General features: G+C 72.4%; 1 protein-coding gene across 1 annotated transcript in view; it reads right to left on the reverse strand.

The window, feature by feature from the left end:
* Positions 1-14,619, reverse strand: part of GRN (granulin precursor) — a 45,916-nt gene extending 31,297 nt beyond the window's left edge. The window contains 8 exon segments of the mRNA XM_075911483.1: positions 1,506-1,736; positions 5,600-5,830; positions 8,372-8,608; positions 9,166-9,278; positions 9,484-9,568; positions 10,631-10,768; positions 11,355-11,493; positions 14,595-14,619. Coding sequence (XP_075767598.1) covers positions 1,506-1,736; positions 5,600-5,830; positions 8,372-8,608; positions 9,166-9,278; positions 9,484-9,568; positions 10,631-10,768; positions 11,355-11,492 — 1,173 coding nt within the window. The 5' untranslated portion in view covers position 11,493; positions 14,595-14,619.
* Between the last annotated feature and the right edge of the window lie 1,977 nt (positions 14,620-16,596).

Consider the following 16,596-nt stretch of genomic DNA (forward strand, 5'->3'; position numbering starts at 1 on the left):
GTGGGGGCAGCGGCTCGCCCACGGGCCTTAGCCCCAGAGCAGGGCGGTGGGGCAGCCTTGTGGGGCACAGGGCCCAGCATCGCCCCTCAGCTCTGCGGCAGCCGGGCTCCCCGGCACCTCACAGCAGGGGGCGCGGGCGGGGGGGGCGGGCGTCCCAGCGCAGGGGGCCACCACCGCTTGCAGTCCAGGCCGGAGGGGGAGCAGCGGTAGGCCCAGGGGCAGCAGTGGCGCTGGTCGGCGCAGCAGGAGCCCTGCGGAGAGACGAGAGGCGGGTGAGGGGCTGCAGCGGGGGCAGGACGGAGCCCCCCCCCCGGCCCCACCCGCCCGGCGCTCACCCAGGGGTAGGGGCAGCACGCCCAGGCGCCCGCGGGGGCCTTGCAGCAGGTCTGGTGGTCGGGGCAGTAGTGCTGGGCGTCGCAGGCCACGTCGTTGCTGGGCTCGGCGCTGGCGGGCAGCAGGGAGGCTGCGGGGCTCAGGTCCCCAGGCAGCCCCCGGCCGGGCTCCTGCTTCTCACAGCTCTGCGCCGCCAGGTTGCAGGTGTAGCCCCAGGGGCAGCAGTGCTGGTGGTCCTCGCAACACACAGCCTGTGGGGAGAGGGGTCAGCCAGCCCCCCAGGAGTCCTGCCCCCTCCCTCCCCCGAGCCAGGAGTCCCAGCCAGCCCGAGGGGCAGAGCCCACGCGGACGAGAACTTGGTACCTGCAGCCACACGGATAGTGGCAGGAATGAGCCGGACCCCCCCCCCCTGTGGAGACGGGGCCTGGCAGGGCCGTGTGTGGAGGGGAGCCCGACCCCCCCCGGCCCTGAAGCAGCCCCCCCTACGTTTGGCAGGTTGCAGCAGGCCCAGGCGCCGGTCTCGCTCTTGCAGCAGGTCTGCCCGTCCTCGCAGCTGGTGCTCTGGTCGCAGGGCACAGCGCGGCGCGGGGGGGCGCTCACCAGGCGGGCAGGAACCTGGGGTGCCCAGGGCAGGGAGAGCAGAGCCTGGTCGCAACTGCCCTCGGGGGTGCACGTGTAGCCCTTGGGGCAGCAGTGGACGTGGTCGGGGCAGCACACCGCCTGGGGGGGAGGGGAAGAGACTCAGCAGGTGCATCAGAAACACCCCCAGCCCCCACGCTGGGTACAGCCCCAGGCCCTCCAGCCCTAGACCCCCCCATGGACTGGATTGTGCAGAGAAAGCCTGCTCTCCATTCTCGGGGTGGGTGGGTGGGGGGGTAATGATGCTCCCACCCCCCTTCCCCATGAGGTAGCCCCCCCTCCCCCAGCCGCACTCCCATTCACCTCCACCAGGGGGCAGCCCCCCCAGCCACGCTCCCACTCACCTCCACCAGGGTGCAACCCCCCCAGCCGCGCTCCCACCCACCTCCACCAGGGGGCAGCCCCCCCAGCCGCGCTCCCACCCACCTCCACCAGGGGGCAGCTCCCCCAGCCGCGCTCCCACTCACCTCCCCCAGCCGCACTCCCACTCACCTCCACCAGGGCGCAGCCCCCCCAGCCGCGCTCCCACTCACCTCCACCAGGGGGCAGCAGCCCCAGGCCCCAGTACTCAGGCGGCAGCAGGTGTTGCCGTCGGGGCAGCTGGTCTGCTCGTCGCAGGGCACGTCCCGCTCCCTGGAGGGCGCCCGCAGCCGCGCCGGGGTCTTCTCCAGCCAGGGGATGGAGGCGCCGGGTGCCTGGCAGCTGCTGCCGTCGCACGTGTAGCCCTTGGGGCAGCAGTGCATGTGGTCTGGGCAGCACACCGCCTGGGGGGGGGGGGAGACTCAGCAGGCACATCAAAAACAGGCACCCCCCTGGCTACTCCAGAGCGACCCGCTCCAGCCACAGACTCCCCCAGGGGCCCCTCTGCTGTCCTAGTCCTAGACCCTCTGCCCCCCCATCGCAACCCAGTCCCCAGCTTACAGACCCCCCCAGCCGCGCTCCCACTCACCTCCACCAGGGGGCAGCCCCCCCAGCCGCGCTCCCACTCACCTCCACCAGGGGCAGCCCCCCCAACCGCGCTCCCACCCACCTCCACCAGGGGACAGCCCCCCCAGCCACGCTCCCACCCACCTCCACCAGGGGACAGCCCCCCCAGCCACGCTCCCACCCACCTCCACCAGGGGACAGCCCCCCCAGCCACGCTCCCACCCACCTCCACCAGGGGGCAGCCCCCCCAGCCGCGCTCCCACTCACCTCCACCAGGGGGCAACCCCCCAAACACGCTACCACTCACCTCCACCAGGGGGCAGCCCCCCCAGCCGCGCTCCCACTCACCTCCACCAGGGGGCAGCCCCCCCAGCCGCGCTCCCACTCACCTCCACCAGGGGGCAACCCCCCAAACACGCTACCACTCACCTCCACCAGGGGGCAGCCCCCCCAGCCGCGCTCCCACTCACCTCCACCAGGGGGCAGCCCCCCCAGCCACGCTACCACTCACCTCCACCAGGGGGCAGCCCCCCCAACCGCGCTACCACTCACCTCCACCAGGGGGCAGCCCCCCCAACCGCGCTCCCACTCACCTCCACCAGGGGGCAGCCCCCCCAACCGCGCTACCACTCACCTCCACCAGGGGGCAACCCCCCCAGCCGCGCTCCCACTCACCTCCACCAGGGGGCAGCCCCCCCAGCCACGCTCCCACTCACCTCCACCAGGGGACAGCTCCCCCAAACACGCTACCACTCACCTCCACCAGGGGGCAGCCCCCCCAACTGCGCTACCACTCACCTCCACCAGGGGGCAACCCCCCCAGCCGCGCTCCCACTCACCTCCACCAGGGGGCAGCCCCCCCAGCCACGCTCCCACTCACCTCCACCAGGGGACAGCTCCCCCAAACACGCTACCACTCACCTCCACCAGGGGGCAGCCCCCCCAACCGCGCTCCCACTCACCTCCACCAGGGCGCAACCCCCCCAGCCGCGCTCCCACTCACCTCCACCAGGGGGCAACCCCCCCCAGCCGCGCTCCCACTCACCTCCACCAGGGGGCAACCCCCCCCAGCCGCGCTCCCACTCACCTCCACCAGGGGGCAACCCCCCCCAGCCGCGCTCCCACTCACCTCCACCAGGGGGCAACCCCCCCCAGCCGTGCTCCCACTCACCTCCACCAGGGGGCAACCCCCCCCAGCCGCGCTCCCACTCACCTCCACCAGGGGGCAGCCCCCCCAGCCGCGCTCCCACTCACCTCCACCAGGGGGCAACCCCCCCAGCCGCGCTCCCACTCACCTCCACCAGGGGGCAGCCCCCCCAGCCGCGCTCCCACTCACCTCCACCAGGGTGCAACCCCCCCAGCCGCACTCCCACTCACCTCCACCAGGGGGCAGCCCCCCCAACCGCGCTCCCATTCACCTCCACCAGGGGGCAACCCCCCCAACCGCGCTCCCATTCACCTCCACCAGGGGGCAACCCCCCCAGCCGCGCTCCCACTCACCTCCACCAGGGGGCAACCCCCCCAACCGCGCTCCCACTCACCTCCACCAGGGGGCAGCCCCCCCAACCGCGCTCCCATTCACCTCCACCAGGGGGCAACCCCCCCAACCGCGCTCCCATTCACCTCCACCAGGGGGCAACCCCCCCAGCCGCGCTCCCACTCACCTCCACCAGGGGGCAACCCCCCCAACCGCGCTCCCACTCACCTCCACCAGGGGGCAACCCCCCCAACCGCGCTCCCACTCACCTCCACCAGGGGGCAACCCCCCCAACCGCGCTCCCACTCACCTCCACCAGGGCGCAACCCCCCCAGCCGTGCTCCCACTCACCTCCAGCAGGGCACAACCCCCCCCAACCGCGCTCCCACTCACCTCCACCAGGGGGCAGCCCCCCCAGCCGCGCTCCCACTCACCTCCACCAGGGGGCAACCCCCCAAACACGCTACCATTCACCTCCACCAGGGGGCAGCCCCCCCAACCGCGCTCCCACTCACCTCCACCAGGGGGCAACCCCCCCAGCCGTGCTCCCACTCACCTCCAGCAGGGCACAACCCCCCCCAACCGCGCTCCCACTCACCTCCACCAGGGGGCAACCCCCCCAACCGCGCTCCCACTCACCTCCACCAGGGGGCAGCCCCCCCAACCGCGCTCCCACTCACCTCCACCAGGGGGCAACCCCCCCAACCGCGCTCCCATTCACCTCCACCAGGGGGCAACCCCCCCAGCCGCGCTCCCACTCACCTCCACCAGGGGGCAACCCCCCAAACACGCTACCATTCACCTCCACCAGGGGGCAGCCCCCCCAACCGCGCTCCCACTCACCTCCACCAGGGGGCAACCCCCCCAGCCGTGCTCCCACTCACCTCCAGCAGGGCACAACCCCCCCCAACCGCGCTCCCACTCACCTCCACCAGGGGGCAACCCCCCCAACCGCGCTCCCACTCACCTCCACCAGGGGGCAGCCCCCCCAACCGCGCTCCCACTCACCTCCACCAGGGGGCAACCCCCCCAACCGCGCTCCCATTCACCTCCACCAGGGGGCAACCCCCCCAGCCGCGCTCCCACTCACCTCCACCAGGGTGCAACCCCCCCAGCCGCGCTCCCACTCACCTCCACCAGGGGGCAACCTCCCCAGCCGCGCTCCCACTCACCTCCACCAGGGGGCAACCCCCCCAGCCGCACTCCCACTCACCTCCACCAGGGGGCAGCCCCCCCCAGCCGCGCTACCACTCACCTCCACCAGGGCGCAACCCCCCCAGCCGCACTCCCACTCACCTCCACCAGGGGGCAGCCCCCCCCAACCGCGCTCCCACTCACCTCCACCAGGGGGCAACCCCCCCAGCCCCGCTCCCACTCACCTCCACCAGGGGGCAGCCCCCCCAGCCGCGCTCCCACTCACCTCCACCAGGGGGCAACCCCCCCAGCCGCGCTCCCACTCACCTCCACCAGGGGGCAGCCCCCCCAACCGCGCTCCCACTCACCTCCACCAGGGGGCAACCCCCCCAACCGCGCTCCCACTCACCTCCACCAGGGGGCAGCCCCCCAGCCACGCTCCCACTCACCTCCACCAGGGTGCAATCCCCCCAGCCGCACTCCCACTCACCTCCACCAGGGTGCAATCCCCCCAGCCATGCTCCCACTCACCTCCACCAGGGTGCAATCCCCCCAGCCGCACTCCCACTCACCTCCACCAGGGTGCAATCCCCCCAGCCATGCTCCCACTCACCTCCACCAGGGTGCAATCCCCCCAGCCGCACTCCCACTCACCTCCACCAGGGTGCAATCCCCCCAGCCATGCTCCCACTCACCTCCACCAGGGTGCAATCCCCCCAGCCGCACTCCCACTCACCTCCACCAGGGTGCAATCCCCCCAGCCGCGCTCCCACTCACCTCCACCAGGGTGCAATCCCCCCAGCCGCACTCCCACTCACCTCCACCAGGGTGCAATCCCCCCAGCCATGCTCCCACTCACCTCCACCAGGGTGCAATCCCCCCAGCCATGCTCCCACTCACCTCCACCAGGGTGCAATCCCCCCAGCCGCACTCCCACTCACCTCCACCAGGGTGCAATCCCCCCAGCCATGCTCCCACTCACCTCCACCAGGGTGCAATCCCCCCAGCCGCGCTCCCACTCACCTCCCCCAGCCGCACTCCCACTCACCTCCACCAGGGGGCAACCCCCCCAGCCGCACTCCCACTCACCTCCACCAGGGGGCAGCAGCCCCAGGCCCCAGTACTCAGGCGGCAGCAGGTGTTGCCGTCGGGGCAGCTGGTCTGCTCGTCGCAGGGCACGTCCCGCTCCCTGGAGGGCGCCCGCAGGCGCGCCGGAGTCTTCTCCAGCCAGGGGATGGAGGCGCCGGGTGCCTGGCAGCTGCTGCCGTCGCACGTGTAGCCCTTGGGGCAGCAGTGCATGTGGTCCGGGCAGCACACCGCCTGGGGGGGGGGGGAGACTCAGCAGGCACATCAAAAACAGGCACCCCCCTGGCTACTCCAGAGCGACCCGCTCCAGCCACAGACTCCCCCAGGGGCCCCTCTGCCCCCCCATCCCAACCCAGTCCCCAGCTTAGAGACCCCCCCAGCCGCGCTACCACTCACCTCCCCCAGGGGGCAGCCCCCCCAGCCGCGCTCCCACTCACCTCCACCAGGGCGCAACCCCCCCAACCGCGCTCCCACTCACCTCCACCAGGGCGCAACCCCCCCAGCCACGCTCCCACTCACCTCCACCAGGGGGCAGCCCCCCCAGCCACGCTCCCACTCACCTCCACCAGGGTGCAATCCCCCCAGCCGCGCTCCCACTCACCTCCACCAGGGGGCAGCCCCCCCAGCCACGCTCCCACCCACCTCCACCAGGGGGCAGCCCCCCCAGCCGCGCTCCCACCCACCTCCACCAGGGGGCAGCCCCCCCAGCCACGCTCCCACTCACCTCCAACAGGGGACAGCCCCCCCAGCCACGCTCCCACTCACCTCCAACAGGGGGCAGCCCCCCCAGCCACGCTCCCACTCACCTCCACCAGGGCGCAACCCCCCCAGCCGCGCTACCACTCACCTCCACCAGGGGGCAGCCCCCCCAGCCGCGCTCCCACTCACCTCCACCAGGGCGCAGCCCCCCCAGCCGCGCTCCCACTCACCTCCACCAGGGCGCAGCCCCCCCAGCCGCGCTCCCACCCACCTCCACCAGGGGGCAACCCCCCCAGCCGCGCTCCCACCCACCTCCACCAGGGGGCAGCCCCCCAGCCGCGCTCCCACTCACCTCCACCAGGGTGCAATCCCCCCAGCCGCGCTCCCACTCACCTCCACCAGGGGGCAGCCCCCCCAGCCACGCTCCCACTCACCTCCACCAGGGCGCAACCCCCCCAGCCGCGCTACCACTCACCTCCACCAGGGGGCAGCCCCCCCAGCCGCGCTCCCACTCACCTCCACCAGGGGGCAGCCCCCCCAGCCGCGCTCCCACTCACCTCCACCAGGGCGCAACCCCCCCAGCCGCGCTCCCACTCACCTCCACCAGGGGGCAACCCCCCCAACCGCGCTCCCACTCACCTCCACCAGGGGGCAACCCCCCCAGCCGCGCTCCCACTCACCTCCACCAGGGGGCAACCCCCCCCAGCCGCGCTCCCACTCACCTCCACCAGGGGGCAACCCCCCCCAGCCGCGCTCCCACTCACCTCCACCAGGGGGCAACCCCCCCCAACCGCGCTCCCACTCACCTCCACCAGGGGGCAACCCCCCCAGCCGCGCTCCCACTCACCTCCACCAGGGCGCAACCCCCCCAGCCGCGCTACCACTCACCTCCACCAGGGGGCAGCCCCCCCAGCCGCGCTCCCACTCACCTCCACCAGGGGGCAGCCCCCCCAGCCGCGCTCCCACTCACCTCCGCCAAGGGGCAGCCCCCCCAGCCACGCTCCCACTCACCTCCACCAGGGCGCAACCCCCCCAGCCGCGCTCCCACTCACCTCCACCAGGGCGCAACCCCCCCAGCCGTGCTCCCACTCACCTCCACCAGGGGGCAACCTCCCCAGCCGTGCTCCCACTCACCTCCACCAGGGGGCAGCCCCCCCAGCCGCGCTCCCACTCACCTCCACCAGGGCGCAACCCCCCCAGCCGTGCTCCCACTCACCTCCACCAGGGGGCAGCCCCCCCAGCCACGCTCCCACCCACCTCCACCAGGGGGCAGCCCCCCCAGCCGCGCTCCCACTCACCTCCACCAGGGGGCAGCCCCCCCAGCCGCGCTCCCACTCACCTCCACCAGGGCGCAACCCCCCCAGCCGTGCTCCCACTCACCTCCACCAGGGGGCAACCCCCCAGCCACGCTCCCACTCACCTCCACCAGGGGGCAGCCCCCCCAGCCGCGCTCCCACTCACCTCCACCAGGGCGCAACCCCCCCAGCCGCGCTCCCACTCACCTCCACCAGGGCGCAACCCCCCCAGCCGTGCTCCCACTCACCTCCACCAGGGGGCAACCTCCCCAGCCGTGCTCCCACTCACCTCCACCAGGGGGCAGCCCCCCCAGCCGCGCTCCCACTCACCTCCACCAGGGCGCAACCCCCCCAGCCGTGCTCCCACTCACCTCCACCAGGGGGCAGCCCCCCCAGCCACGCTCCCACCCACCTCCACCAGGGGGCAGCCCCCCCAGCCGCGCTCCCACTCACCTCCACCAGGGCGCAACCCCCCCAGCCGCGCTCCCACTCACCTCCACCAGGGCGCAACCCCCCCAGCCGCGCTCCCACTCACCTCCACCAGGGCGCAACCCCCCCAGCCACGCTCCCACCCACCTCCACCAGGGGGCAGCCCCCCCAGCCGCGCTCCCACTCACCTCCACCAGGGCGCAACCCCCCCAGCCGCGCTCCCACTCACCTCCACCAGGGCGCAACCCCCCCAGCCGCGCTCCCATTCACCTCCACCAGGGCGCAACCCCCCCAGCCGCGCTCCCACTCACCTCCACCAGGGCGCAACCCCCCCAGCCGCGCTCCCACTCACCTCCACCAGGGGGCAGCAGCCCCAGGCCCCAGTACTGAGGCGGCAGCAGGTGTTGCCGTCGGGGCAGCTGGTCTGCTCGTCGCAGGGCACGTCCCGCTCCCTGGAGGGCGCCCGCAGCCGCGCCGGGGTCTTCTCCAGCCAGGGGATGGAGGCGCCGGGCGGGTGGCAGCTGCCCCTGGCCAGGTCGCACGTGTAGCCCTTGGGGCAGCAGTGCACGTGGTCCGGGCAGCACACCGCCTGGGGGGAGGCTTGTTAGTGTCTAGGAGTCAGTGATATGGGCCCCTGGCTGGCTCCCAAGGGGACAGTACTGGGGGGTGGAAAGGGGGGAGTGGCCAGCCACAGGGGGTGGGAACAGGGCTGCAGGAGGTGGGGGCTACATGTGGGCAGGAGAGGTGGCTGGGCAGCCCCGTGGGGCAATGCGCAGTGGGGCAGAGCAGTTGGCCAGCTCTGCGGGGTGGGGGCAGGGCTGTAGGGAGGGGGCTGCGTATGGGCAGGAGGGGCCATCCGGCTTGGGGGGGCTCTAGGCAGGGCCCCTTCTCTCCCCGGCATGTGGCAGCAGGATATTGCAAGACGGACTCTGGCCAGCACTGCCAGGGACCCCGCCCCCCCATCAACCCACGGCTCCTTCATCCCAGCCCTGCCCCCCATCGGCTCCTTCATCAGAGCCCCATGCCCCCCAGCAACCCACGCCCCCCCCCCAGCCCTGTCCCCCCATGGGAGCCTCATCTCCCCACCCCCATGGGTCCCTGGATACCCGCCCTGGGAGCCCGGCAGCCGCTTCCGGAGCCTGGTACCTGTGGCATGGGGCAGCACCCCCAGGCGCCGGTGGGCATCACGCAGCAGGTGGAGTCATTGGGGCACTCGGATTTGCCGTCGGGGCACTGGACGGCCCCTGCCGTCGGGAGACCTGCGGGAAGCAGGGCCAGCGCCTGGTGCTCAGCAGGGAGAAGCCCAGCCGCTCCGCCCACTAGTCCACACTGCCAAGCCCACGGGGTCTAGCGAGAGAACCCTGCCCCCAACGCACCAGTGCAGCCAGGCAGGGCTCCCGCCATCGGGCACAGCCCTGGCGCCCCGACCAGGCCACAGGGCCCAGGTGCGGTGCCCCCCCATACCTGGGAGCACGAAGCAGGATCTGCCATCGGCGCTGCAGTGGGCCCCCCGGGGGCAGCAGTGACGCCCGTCGGCGCAGGCCACGGCCTGAGGAGAGAGGAGATGGCTCGGGGCACGGCCGGCCCGGGACAGGCAGTGGGGGCTGGGAGCAGACCCGGGGGCAGCGGGAACGGGCCTGAGGCAGACGGAGGCTGGCTCCAAGCAGCTGACCCCCCCAAAGGTCCATCCAGCCCCGGGTCCTGTCTGCCCACAGCGGCCAACGCCGGGCGCTCCAGAGGGAGGGACCAGACCAGGGATCCCTCCCGTCGCCGTTCCCAGGCCTGGCACACAGCCGCTGGTGGACTGGCCCTCCAGGACTTCAGCTGCTTTTTTCTTGTTAACCTTGTTAAAGTCCTGGTCCTCACAACATCCTCTGGCAAGGAGTTCCACAAGTTGACGGCTCAGTATTAGCTCCATCTCCAGGGAAATGGAGGCACTGGGAGGGGCCAGAACTCAGCAGCAGAGGCTGGGGAACAGAACCCAGGGGGCCCCCAGTTCTAAGCCCTGGAGAACGCTGCTTCCCCAGGCCAGAGCAGCGCCCATGCCGATGGAGGAAGGCGTCCCAGCCTGGCAGCATCAAGCTGGGCTGGGCACACAGAGGAAAACACCAGCCCTTGGCCAAGCAGTTCAGGGCAGGGGGAGAGCCCCAGACATGCCCTACAGTCCAGCCTGCAGGCAGTAAACCCTGGCACCGTGCTGTCCCCAGACCTTCCACTCTCACATGGGCACCAGGGGCCAGCCAGCCCCATAACCAGTCTCCAGCAGGGGTCAGCCCCAGGGGAACCAAAAAGCCCCAAGGTAGCAAATGTGGGGTAATTCGTCCCCCAAGAAGGCCTCATCCTGACCATAGAGGCTCAAGCCCCAAAGGAGGAGGTCTGAACACCCATCTGTGTGAGCAGCAGTGGGGACAACTCGGCATGTCCCTGGAATGCCTCTGTGGCATCCTGCAGCAGGGAGTTCCGCAGGTGGAAGGGATTTCCATTAGCGCCAGGGAAGCCTACGGGAAGGGTCCCAACCAGCTGGCCAGGAAGCTCTCTAGGGAGAACAGCCCCAGCCCAACACCCTGAGGGGACAGCAAACCCACAGGCCCTGCCCCTGCCCGGCACTCACCTCCGCCAAGGGACAACAGCCGAAGGAGGCGGCCGACGTGCGCAGGCAGCTGTACTCCACGGGACACTGCCGGCCATCGGGGCACACGGTGCCAGCCGGCTCAGCCGCGCTGCCAGTCCGGGTCATGGGCAGGGAGCCCTGGGGAGGAGGTAGACGGTGGAGACACAGCTTGGGGGGCAGGCGCTCCACCCCCTGGACCCATGGAGGGCAGCGCTTCCCACGGGGGCTCCAGGAGGGTGCTGGAGGGCTGGCCCCTTCCGCCGTGGGGGGAGCAGCTACACAGCAAGGGCCCCCGGACGCCAGCGGCTTCTACCCCTCAGTGGCAGAAGACTCAGCCCTGGGGCCTAGACCAGACGCTGCTCAGCCCCCCCAGCCGGCGCAGGCTGCTCCGGGGCCCAGCCCGGGGGGGGGGGGGGGCAGGAAGTAAATCACAGGCAGGTTCTGCATCAGGCTTCCGCCGGGACCTGGGCTGAGCCAATGACAGCGCTCCCCGGGGACAGAGCCCCCCGCCCCTCCTGCACCCACCCCAGCCATACCCCCCCTCCCGCCCCCAGCGCAGCTCCCCCCTCCCGGCGCAGCTCCCGCCCTGCAGAGCCCCAGCACGCTCGCCGCACGCTTGCCTGCCGGGACAGGTTGAGCCGTTAGCTCCCGTCCACACGGCCCAGCCGCACCCAGCGGGTTGGGGGGGCGAGTGCCGGGCAGGGACCGTGACAGAGACACTCACCAGCGCCGGGGGGCAGCAGGCGTAGCCGCCCCCTCGTGGGTCCCGGCAGCAGACGTCCTGCCCAGGGCACAGCCGCCCGTCCGGGCACCGCAGGGAGGCCACCGCTCCGACCAGCACCAGCCACACGAGCGACCCCATCCTGCAAGGGAGCAGCCCTCTGCTCAGCCGCCGCGCCCCGGCTCCCCCCAGCCCCTCACTCCCAGCCCTGCCCGTCCCCTGGGGCACCTGGCTGGGGACCAGTGGAGTCAGTCACCTGCCTCGGTTTCCCCAGCTGGCACCACAGGCCACTTCCCCAGCCCCTGCCAAGCCCTTGTCTGGCCCCAGCCTGCGCGCATCACACCAGAAGGTCCCACTGCCTCACTGGGGAGAGGGCCAGGCCCTGGCCTGCTGCTGGGATCCAGCCCTAGGAGGGGGCCAGAGTCCAAGCCGACAGGAGCTTCCGCCTCCCGGCTCCAGCAAGGATCTGGCCACAGGCCAGGCCAGGCGGTTGCAGCAGGGGCGGAAAGGGCAGCCGGGTATCTGGGTGCGGCAGCTGGGCCTGTGGGAGCTTCCTGAGGCCCCTCTGAGCGAGAGCAACGTGGCCCAGTGGTTAGAACACCAGGCCAGGCCCTGCAGCGAGCCGGGCGAGACCCAGGCCCCGGCCGGGCTGGCCTGGGGGGGGCTGACCACGCGCCCTGCCTGCTGCCGGGGACTGGAGTCACCCTGGGGGACCCGGCCCCACCTCCCTCAGCCTGGGCCTGCTGGGCCGGCTCCCCGGGTAAACAGGGCAGGTGGGAGCGGGCAGGGGGCAGCTGTGTGCTGCAGAGAACCCCTGGGAAACCACAGCCCCCCAGGCCGCGCCCCCGCCCCCCCATGGCTCAGGCAGCCCCCCACCTCCCATTGTATAGGTAGCACCTCCACCCCCACCCATGGCTCGGGGGTGCCCCCGGCCCCCAGAGTCCAGAACCCCCCCCTACGGGAGGGAGATGCACCCGCCTCTCCGGGCCCCACGGCTGCACGTGCCTCCAGCTGCTTTCACTTCCTGCTGGAGCCGCAGCCCCGATAGCATCGCCCAGCGGCGCAGCCACGGCGGCCCCGCGCCACCAAGCAGCCAGCTCGGGGCACACGGCTCAGCACCGCCCTGCCCACAGGCCAGCCCAGGCACCAGCGCAGCTGGGGGTCAGCTGCCTCCCTCTCTGGCAGCCAGGCCTGGGGCCCGAGAGCAGCCTCCACTAGGACACCTGCGGCCTGGGTGCCGCTGTGGTTACCCCCCCCCCCCCCCCCGCCACTGCCCAGCCTGGGCCCAGCTCGTCACGGCACCTCTCACCGCAGAGCCAACAGCAGCCCCCAGCCGGAGGAGGGGGAGGCCCCTTTTACACATGGAGAAACTGAGGCACAGCGAGGGTCAGGGCTAAGCTGGGAACTGGAGCGGCTCCCGTCCAGCCAACCGAGGCTCAGGAAGGGGCAGCAGAGAGGGATCCAGACTCGACTCCATGCAATCCCAGGCCTCTCCCCCCGGCTCCAGCTGGAAGGACGCCAGCCCTGCCCGAGTGGGGCGCCCCCACGGCCAGCCCCAAACTGACCGGCCAGGTGACCCGGGCAAGTCCCCTCCCCAGGCCCCGCAGCGGGCAGGGAGAACGGCTCCCCGGGGCACGGCGCCCACAGGATGGAGGCAAGTCACAGGCCTGTCCTCCCAGCTCTGGGTCCCCCCAGTGTGCAAAGGAACCCCAGGGCGCCCCACAGCACCCCTGCCCCCCAGGAGCACACACAGCAAAGCAGGGCAGGGCCATGCCTGGGGCAGCAGGCACAGCTCAGCCGGTGTGCGTGCACCAGGGTGGGGGGGCGAGGGCGACACCAGTTCCTCTTCGCTCTCACGCCCGCGTTTGCACCGGATTTCTCCCCACTGCGAAGGAAGCCAACCCCATGACGGGGAGGGAGGGGGGGGGGCAGGGAGGAAACCCAGGAAGGGGGAAGGCAGACCCAGAGCAGACAGCTGGGCCCCAGGACACCCACAGGCACAGCCGCAGGGCAGCGGGTGGGGGTCCGGCAGCCCAGCCCAGTCACTGGGAGCACGGGTGGCAACCCGGCCACGGACACGCGCTGCTTCTCGGCTGTGCCGGAGCTGAGCCCCGCAACGGAGCCAGGGCAGGGGTACAGCGAGCAGGGCACAGCTACCCCCAGCCACCCCCACGGGCCTCTTGCTACTGCACCAGGGCAGAGCCCAGCCGGCAGCGCCAGCCTGGCCCCAAGCCCCAGCCATCCCGCCCGCGCAGAGGAACCCACACCAGTGGCACCGGGCTCGCAGAGGGCTCCAGGCCATCTCCCAGAAGGGCAGTGCCAAAGAGAAGGGGAGGTGCCCACCGCCCCCACGCCAGGGACAAGGAAATGAAACTGCAGCGTCAGGCCACGGGCGCGCCCTGGCCTAGGGAACAGGCTCCCGAAAACGGTGACCACGCAGTTCGGCTCCACAGCATGTGCCTGCCGGGCACGGCCACCAGCGGGGAGGGGTCGCCCCCAGCCGGCACGGCTGTGCCAGGAGAGAGCTGGCACGTTGGCTCACTCTCTGGGCAGGGACCCGGGTCTCCATTTGATTGGGAAGCAGCCAGGGGACCCCTGGGGTGGGAGGACAGAGCACCCCTCCCCCTAGCCTGGGCTCCTTTGCCTGCTGCACAGCCCCCTCCTTTGGCCAGAGACCCAGCCAGGCCACTGGCCCTCAGGAAGGGGGCCGGCCCCCACCGACCCCAGGGACACCGGCAGACCCACCCCAGGCCGTGAGCCAGACCCTGCCAGGGAAAGGGCAATTTTGGCAGAGCGCGCCCGTCTCAGGCCATCTCTAGCAGCCAGTGTCTGCCTAGGGCAGGTGCTTCATGGCTGGGCTGGTCACACCTCACGCCCTGAGCAGCACCCCCTTGTAGGCCACGCAGACCTGGGGAGGACAGCACCCAACACCACTACAGAGAGGGAAACTGAGGCACAGGGCTGGCCCGCCAAGGTGCTGCAGCAACTCAGAGGCGGAGTCAGGAACAGAAGAGCCCTGAGCGTGGGCCGTGACAGCAGCCTTCCCCCTCAGCAAAGAGCTGGCCTAGCGGGGCAGCAGCCGGCCACGGGCACCTCCCTCCCAGCGCAGGGCGAGGCCACTGGGGTCCCCTGGCCAGTCACTCAGCACCATGGGTCACGCTCGGCTCCGGAGCAAACTGCCAGCCCCCCCCGCGCCACGGCCACGAGGAGACCTTGGCCCATGCCAGAGGGGAGGGGGCTCACCATGCCACCGCGCGCTTTGCCAGCACAACTCTCAGAGTCCTGGCTCCAACCCACCCCCAGCCATGGGGTGCCACGTGCCCGCCCCCCATCCAAAGCCACCAGGGCTCCCCAGCCCAACACCCCCTGCACCACCAGGCCCCCGTACCTAGGGCAGCAAGTCACATAGACAGCCCCGAGCTGGGCAGCACCCCCCCCAGCCTGGCAGCACCTCCTCCCCCAGCATACCCCAGCCTGGCAGTGCCCCCTCCCCCCCAGCGCCCCCTCCAGCCTGGCAGCGCCCCCTCCCCCAGCACCGCCCCCAGCTGGCAGCGCCCCGCTCCCCCTGGCATCCCCCAGCCTGGCAGCGCCCCCCCAGCCTGGCAGCACCTCCTCCCCCCAGCACCTCCCCCAGCCTGGCAGCGTCCCCCTCCAGCCTGGCAGCGCCCCCTCCCCCCAGCGCCCCCTCCCAGCCTGGCAGCACCTCCTCCCCCCAGCGCCCCCCCAGCCTGGCAGCGCCCCCTCCCCCCAGCGCCCCCTCCCAGCCTGGCAGCACCCCCTCCCCCCAGCGCCCCCTCCCAGCCTGGCAGCACCCCCTCCCCCCAGCGCCCCCTCCCAGCCTGGCAGCGCCCCTCCCCCCAGGACCCCCCCCAACCTGGCAGTGCCCCCTCCCCCCAGCGCCCCCCCAGCCTGGCAGCGCCCCCTCCCCCAGCGCCCCCTCCCAGCCTGGCAGCACCCCCTCCCCCCAGCACCCCCCCAGCCTGGCAGTGCCCCCCCAACCTGGCAGTGCCCCCTCCCCCCAGCGCCCCCCCAGCCTGGCAGCGCCCCCTCCCCCCAGCGCCCCCTCCCAGCCTGGCAGCGCCCCCTCCCCCCAGCACCCCCCCCAGCCTGGCAGCGCCCCCTCCCCCCAGCGCCCCCCCAGCCTGGCAGCGCCCCCTCCCCCCAGCGCCCCCTCCCAGCCTGGCAGCACCCCCTCCCCCCAGCACTCCCCCCAGCCTGGCAGTGCCCCCTCCCCCCAGCGCCCCCTCCCAGCCTGGCAGTGCCCCCTCCCCCCAGCACCCCCCCCCCAGCCTGGCAGCGCCCCCTCCCCCCAGCGCTCCCCCCCGCACCTGAGGCTGCTTCGCTCCAGCCCCGCCAGCTCCCGACCGGTGCAGCAGCGTAAAGGTCCCTCCAGGCGCTAGTCCCGCCCCCTGCTTCTGATTGGCCAGGGGCGGAGCTTTCCCGGCTCCTACTGGTTGTTGCCCACAAAGGGGTGGGACGTGGTGGTCAGAGCCGCCCGCGGGAATTCCCGGGAGTCATGTGACGAACCCGTCACATGACCCAGACTCCAGCGCTCGGAGCACGTGGTGGGAGGCTTGTGCCCTCTGCACCCCAGCCCAGGCATCTGCAGCGCTGGGGGGAGGGGCTGGGAATCCTCGCCCGCCCGCCCCCCCCCCAGGCCTGAGGCCGCCCCCGCCCTCGCCTGGCCCCCCCCTCCGGGCCTGGGGCCGCCCCCGCCCTCACCCGCCCCCCCCAGGCCTGAGGCCGCCCCCGCCCTCGCCTGGCCCCCCCCTCCGGGCCTGGGGCCGCCCCCGCCTGCCCCCCCAGGCTTGGGGCCGCCCCCGCCCTCCCCCTGGGGTGGGGGTCCCCGCCCGCCGTGTGCTCCTGACCCAGGGTCTAGGGTCGCCAGATCGTTTAACAAAAACTACCGAACCCCCCAAAACACCGGGGAAAAGGGCGGGAGAGCCCAGCCAAGCACAGTCCAACCCCCCGCACCTGGGCGCGAGCGGCCGGGCAGCAGAGGCAGAGCCAGGCCCCGTGGGAAGGGGACTGTTACATGCAAATGACTAAGCAAAGGGGGAAGGAGGGGGACTTGGTTTCGCTGCTGAGCTTGTGGCCTGTGAGTTAGGACGGTTAAAAGCCACTTTTGCTTTCACAGTAAAGTTTCAAAGCTGGAGCAGGTCAGCGAAAGGCGAGGGGGTGGCCTGTGCCCTGGCCAACGTTTGTCAGTTCTGACCAGCCTCCATTCCTGGGGCTTTGGCACGTC

Source organism: Pelodiscus sinensis, chromosome 29 (genome assembly GCF_049634645.1).
Source record: "Pelodiscus sinensis isolate JC-2024 chromosome 29, ASM4963464v1, whole genome shotgun sequence".
NCBI classification, from domain to species: Eukaryota; Metazoa; Chordata; order Testudines; family Trionychidae; genus Pelodiscus; species Pelodiscus sinensis.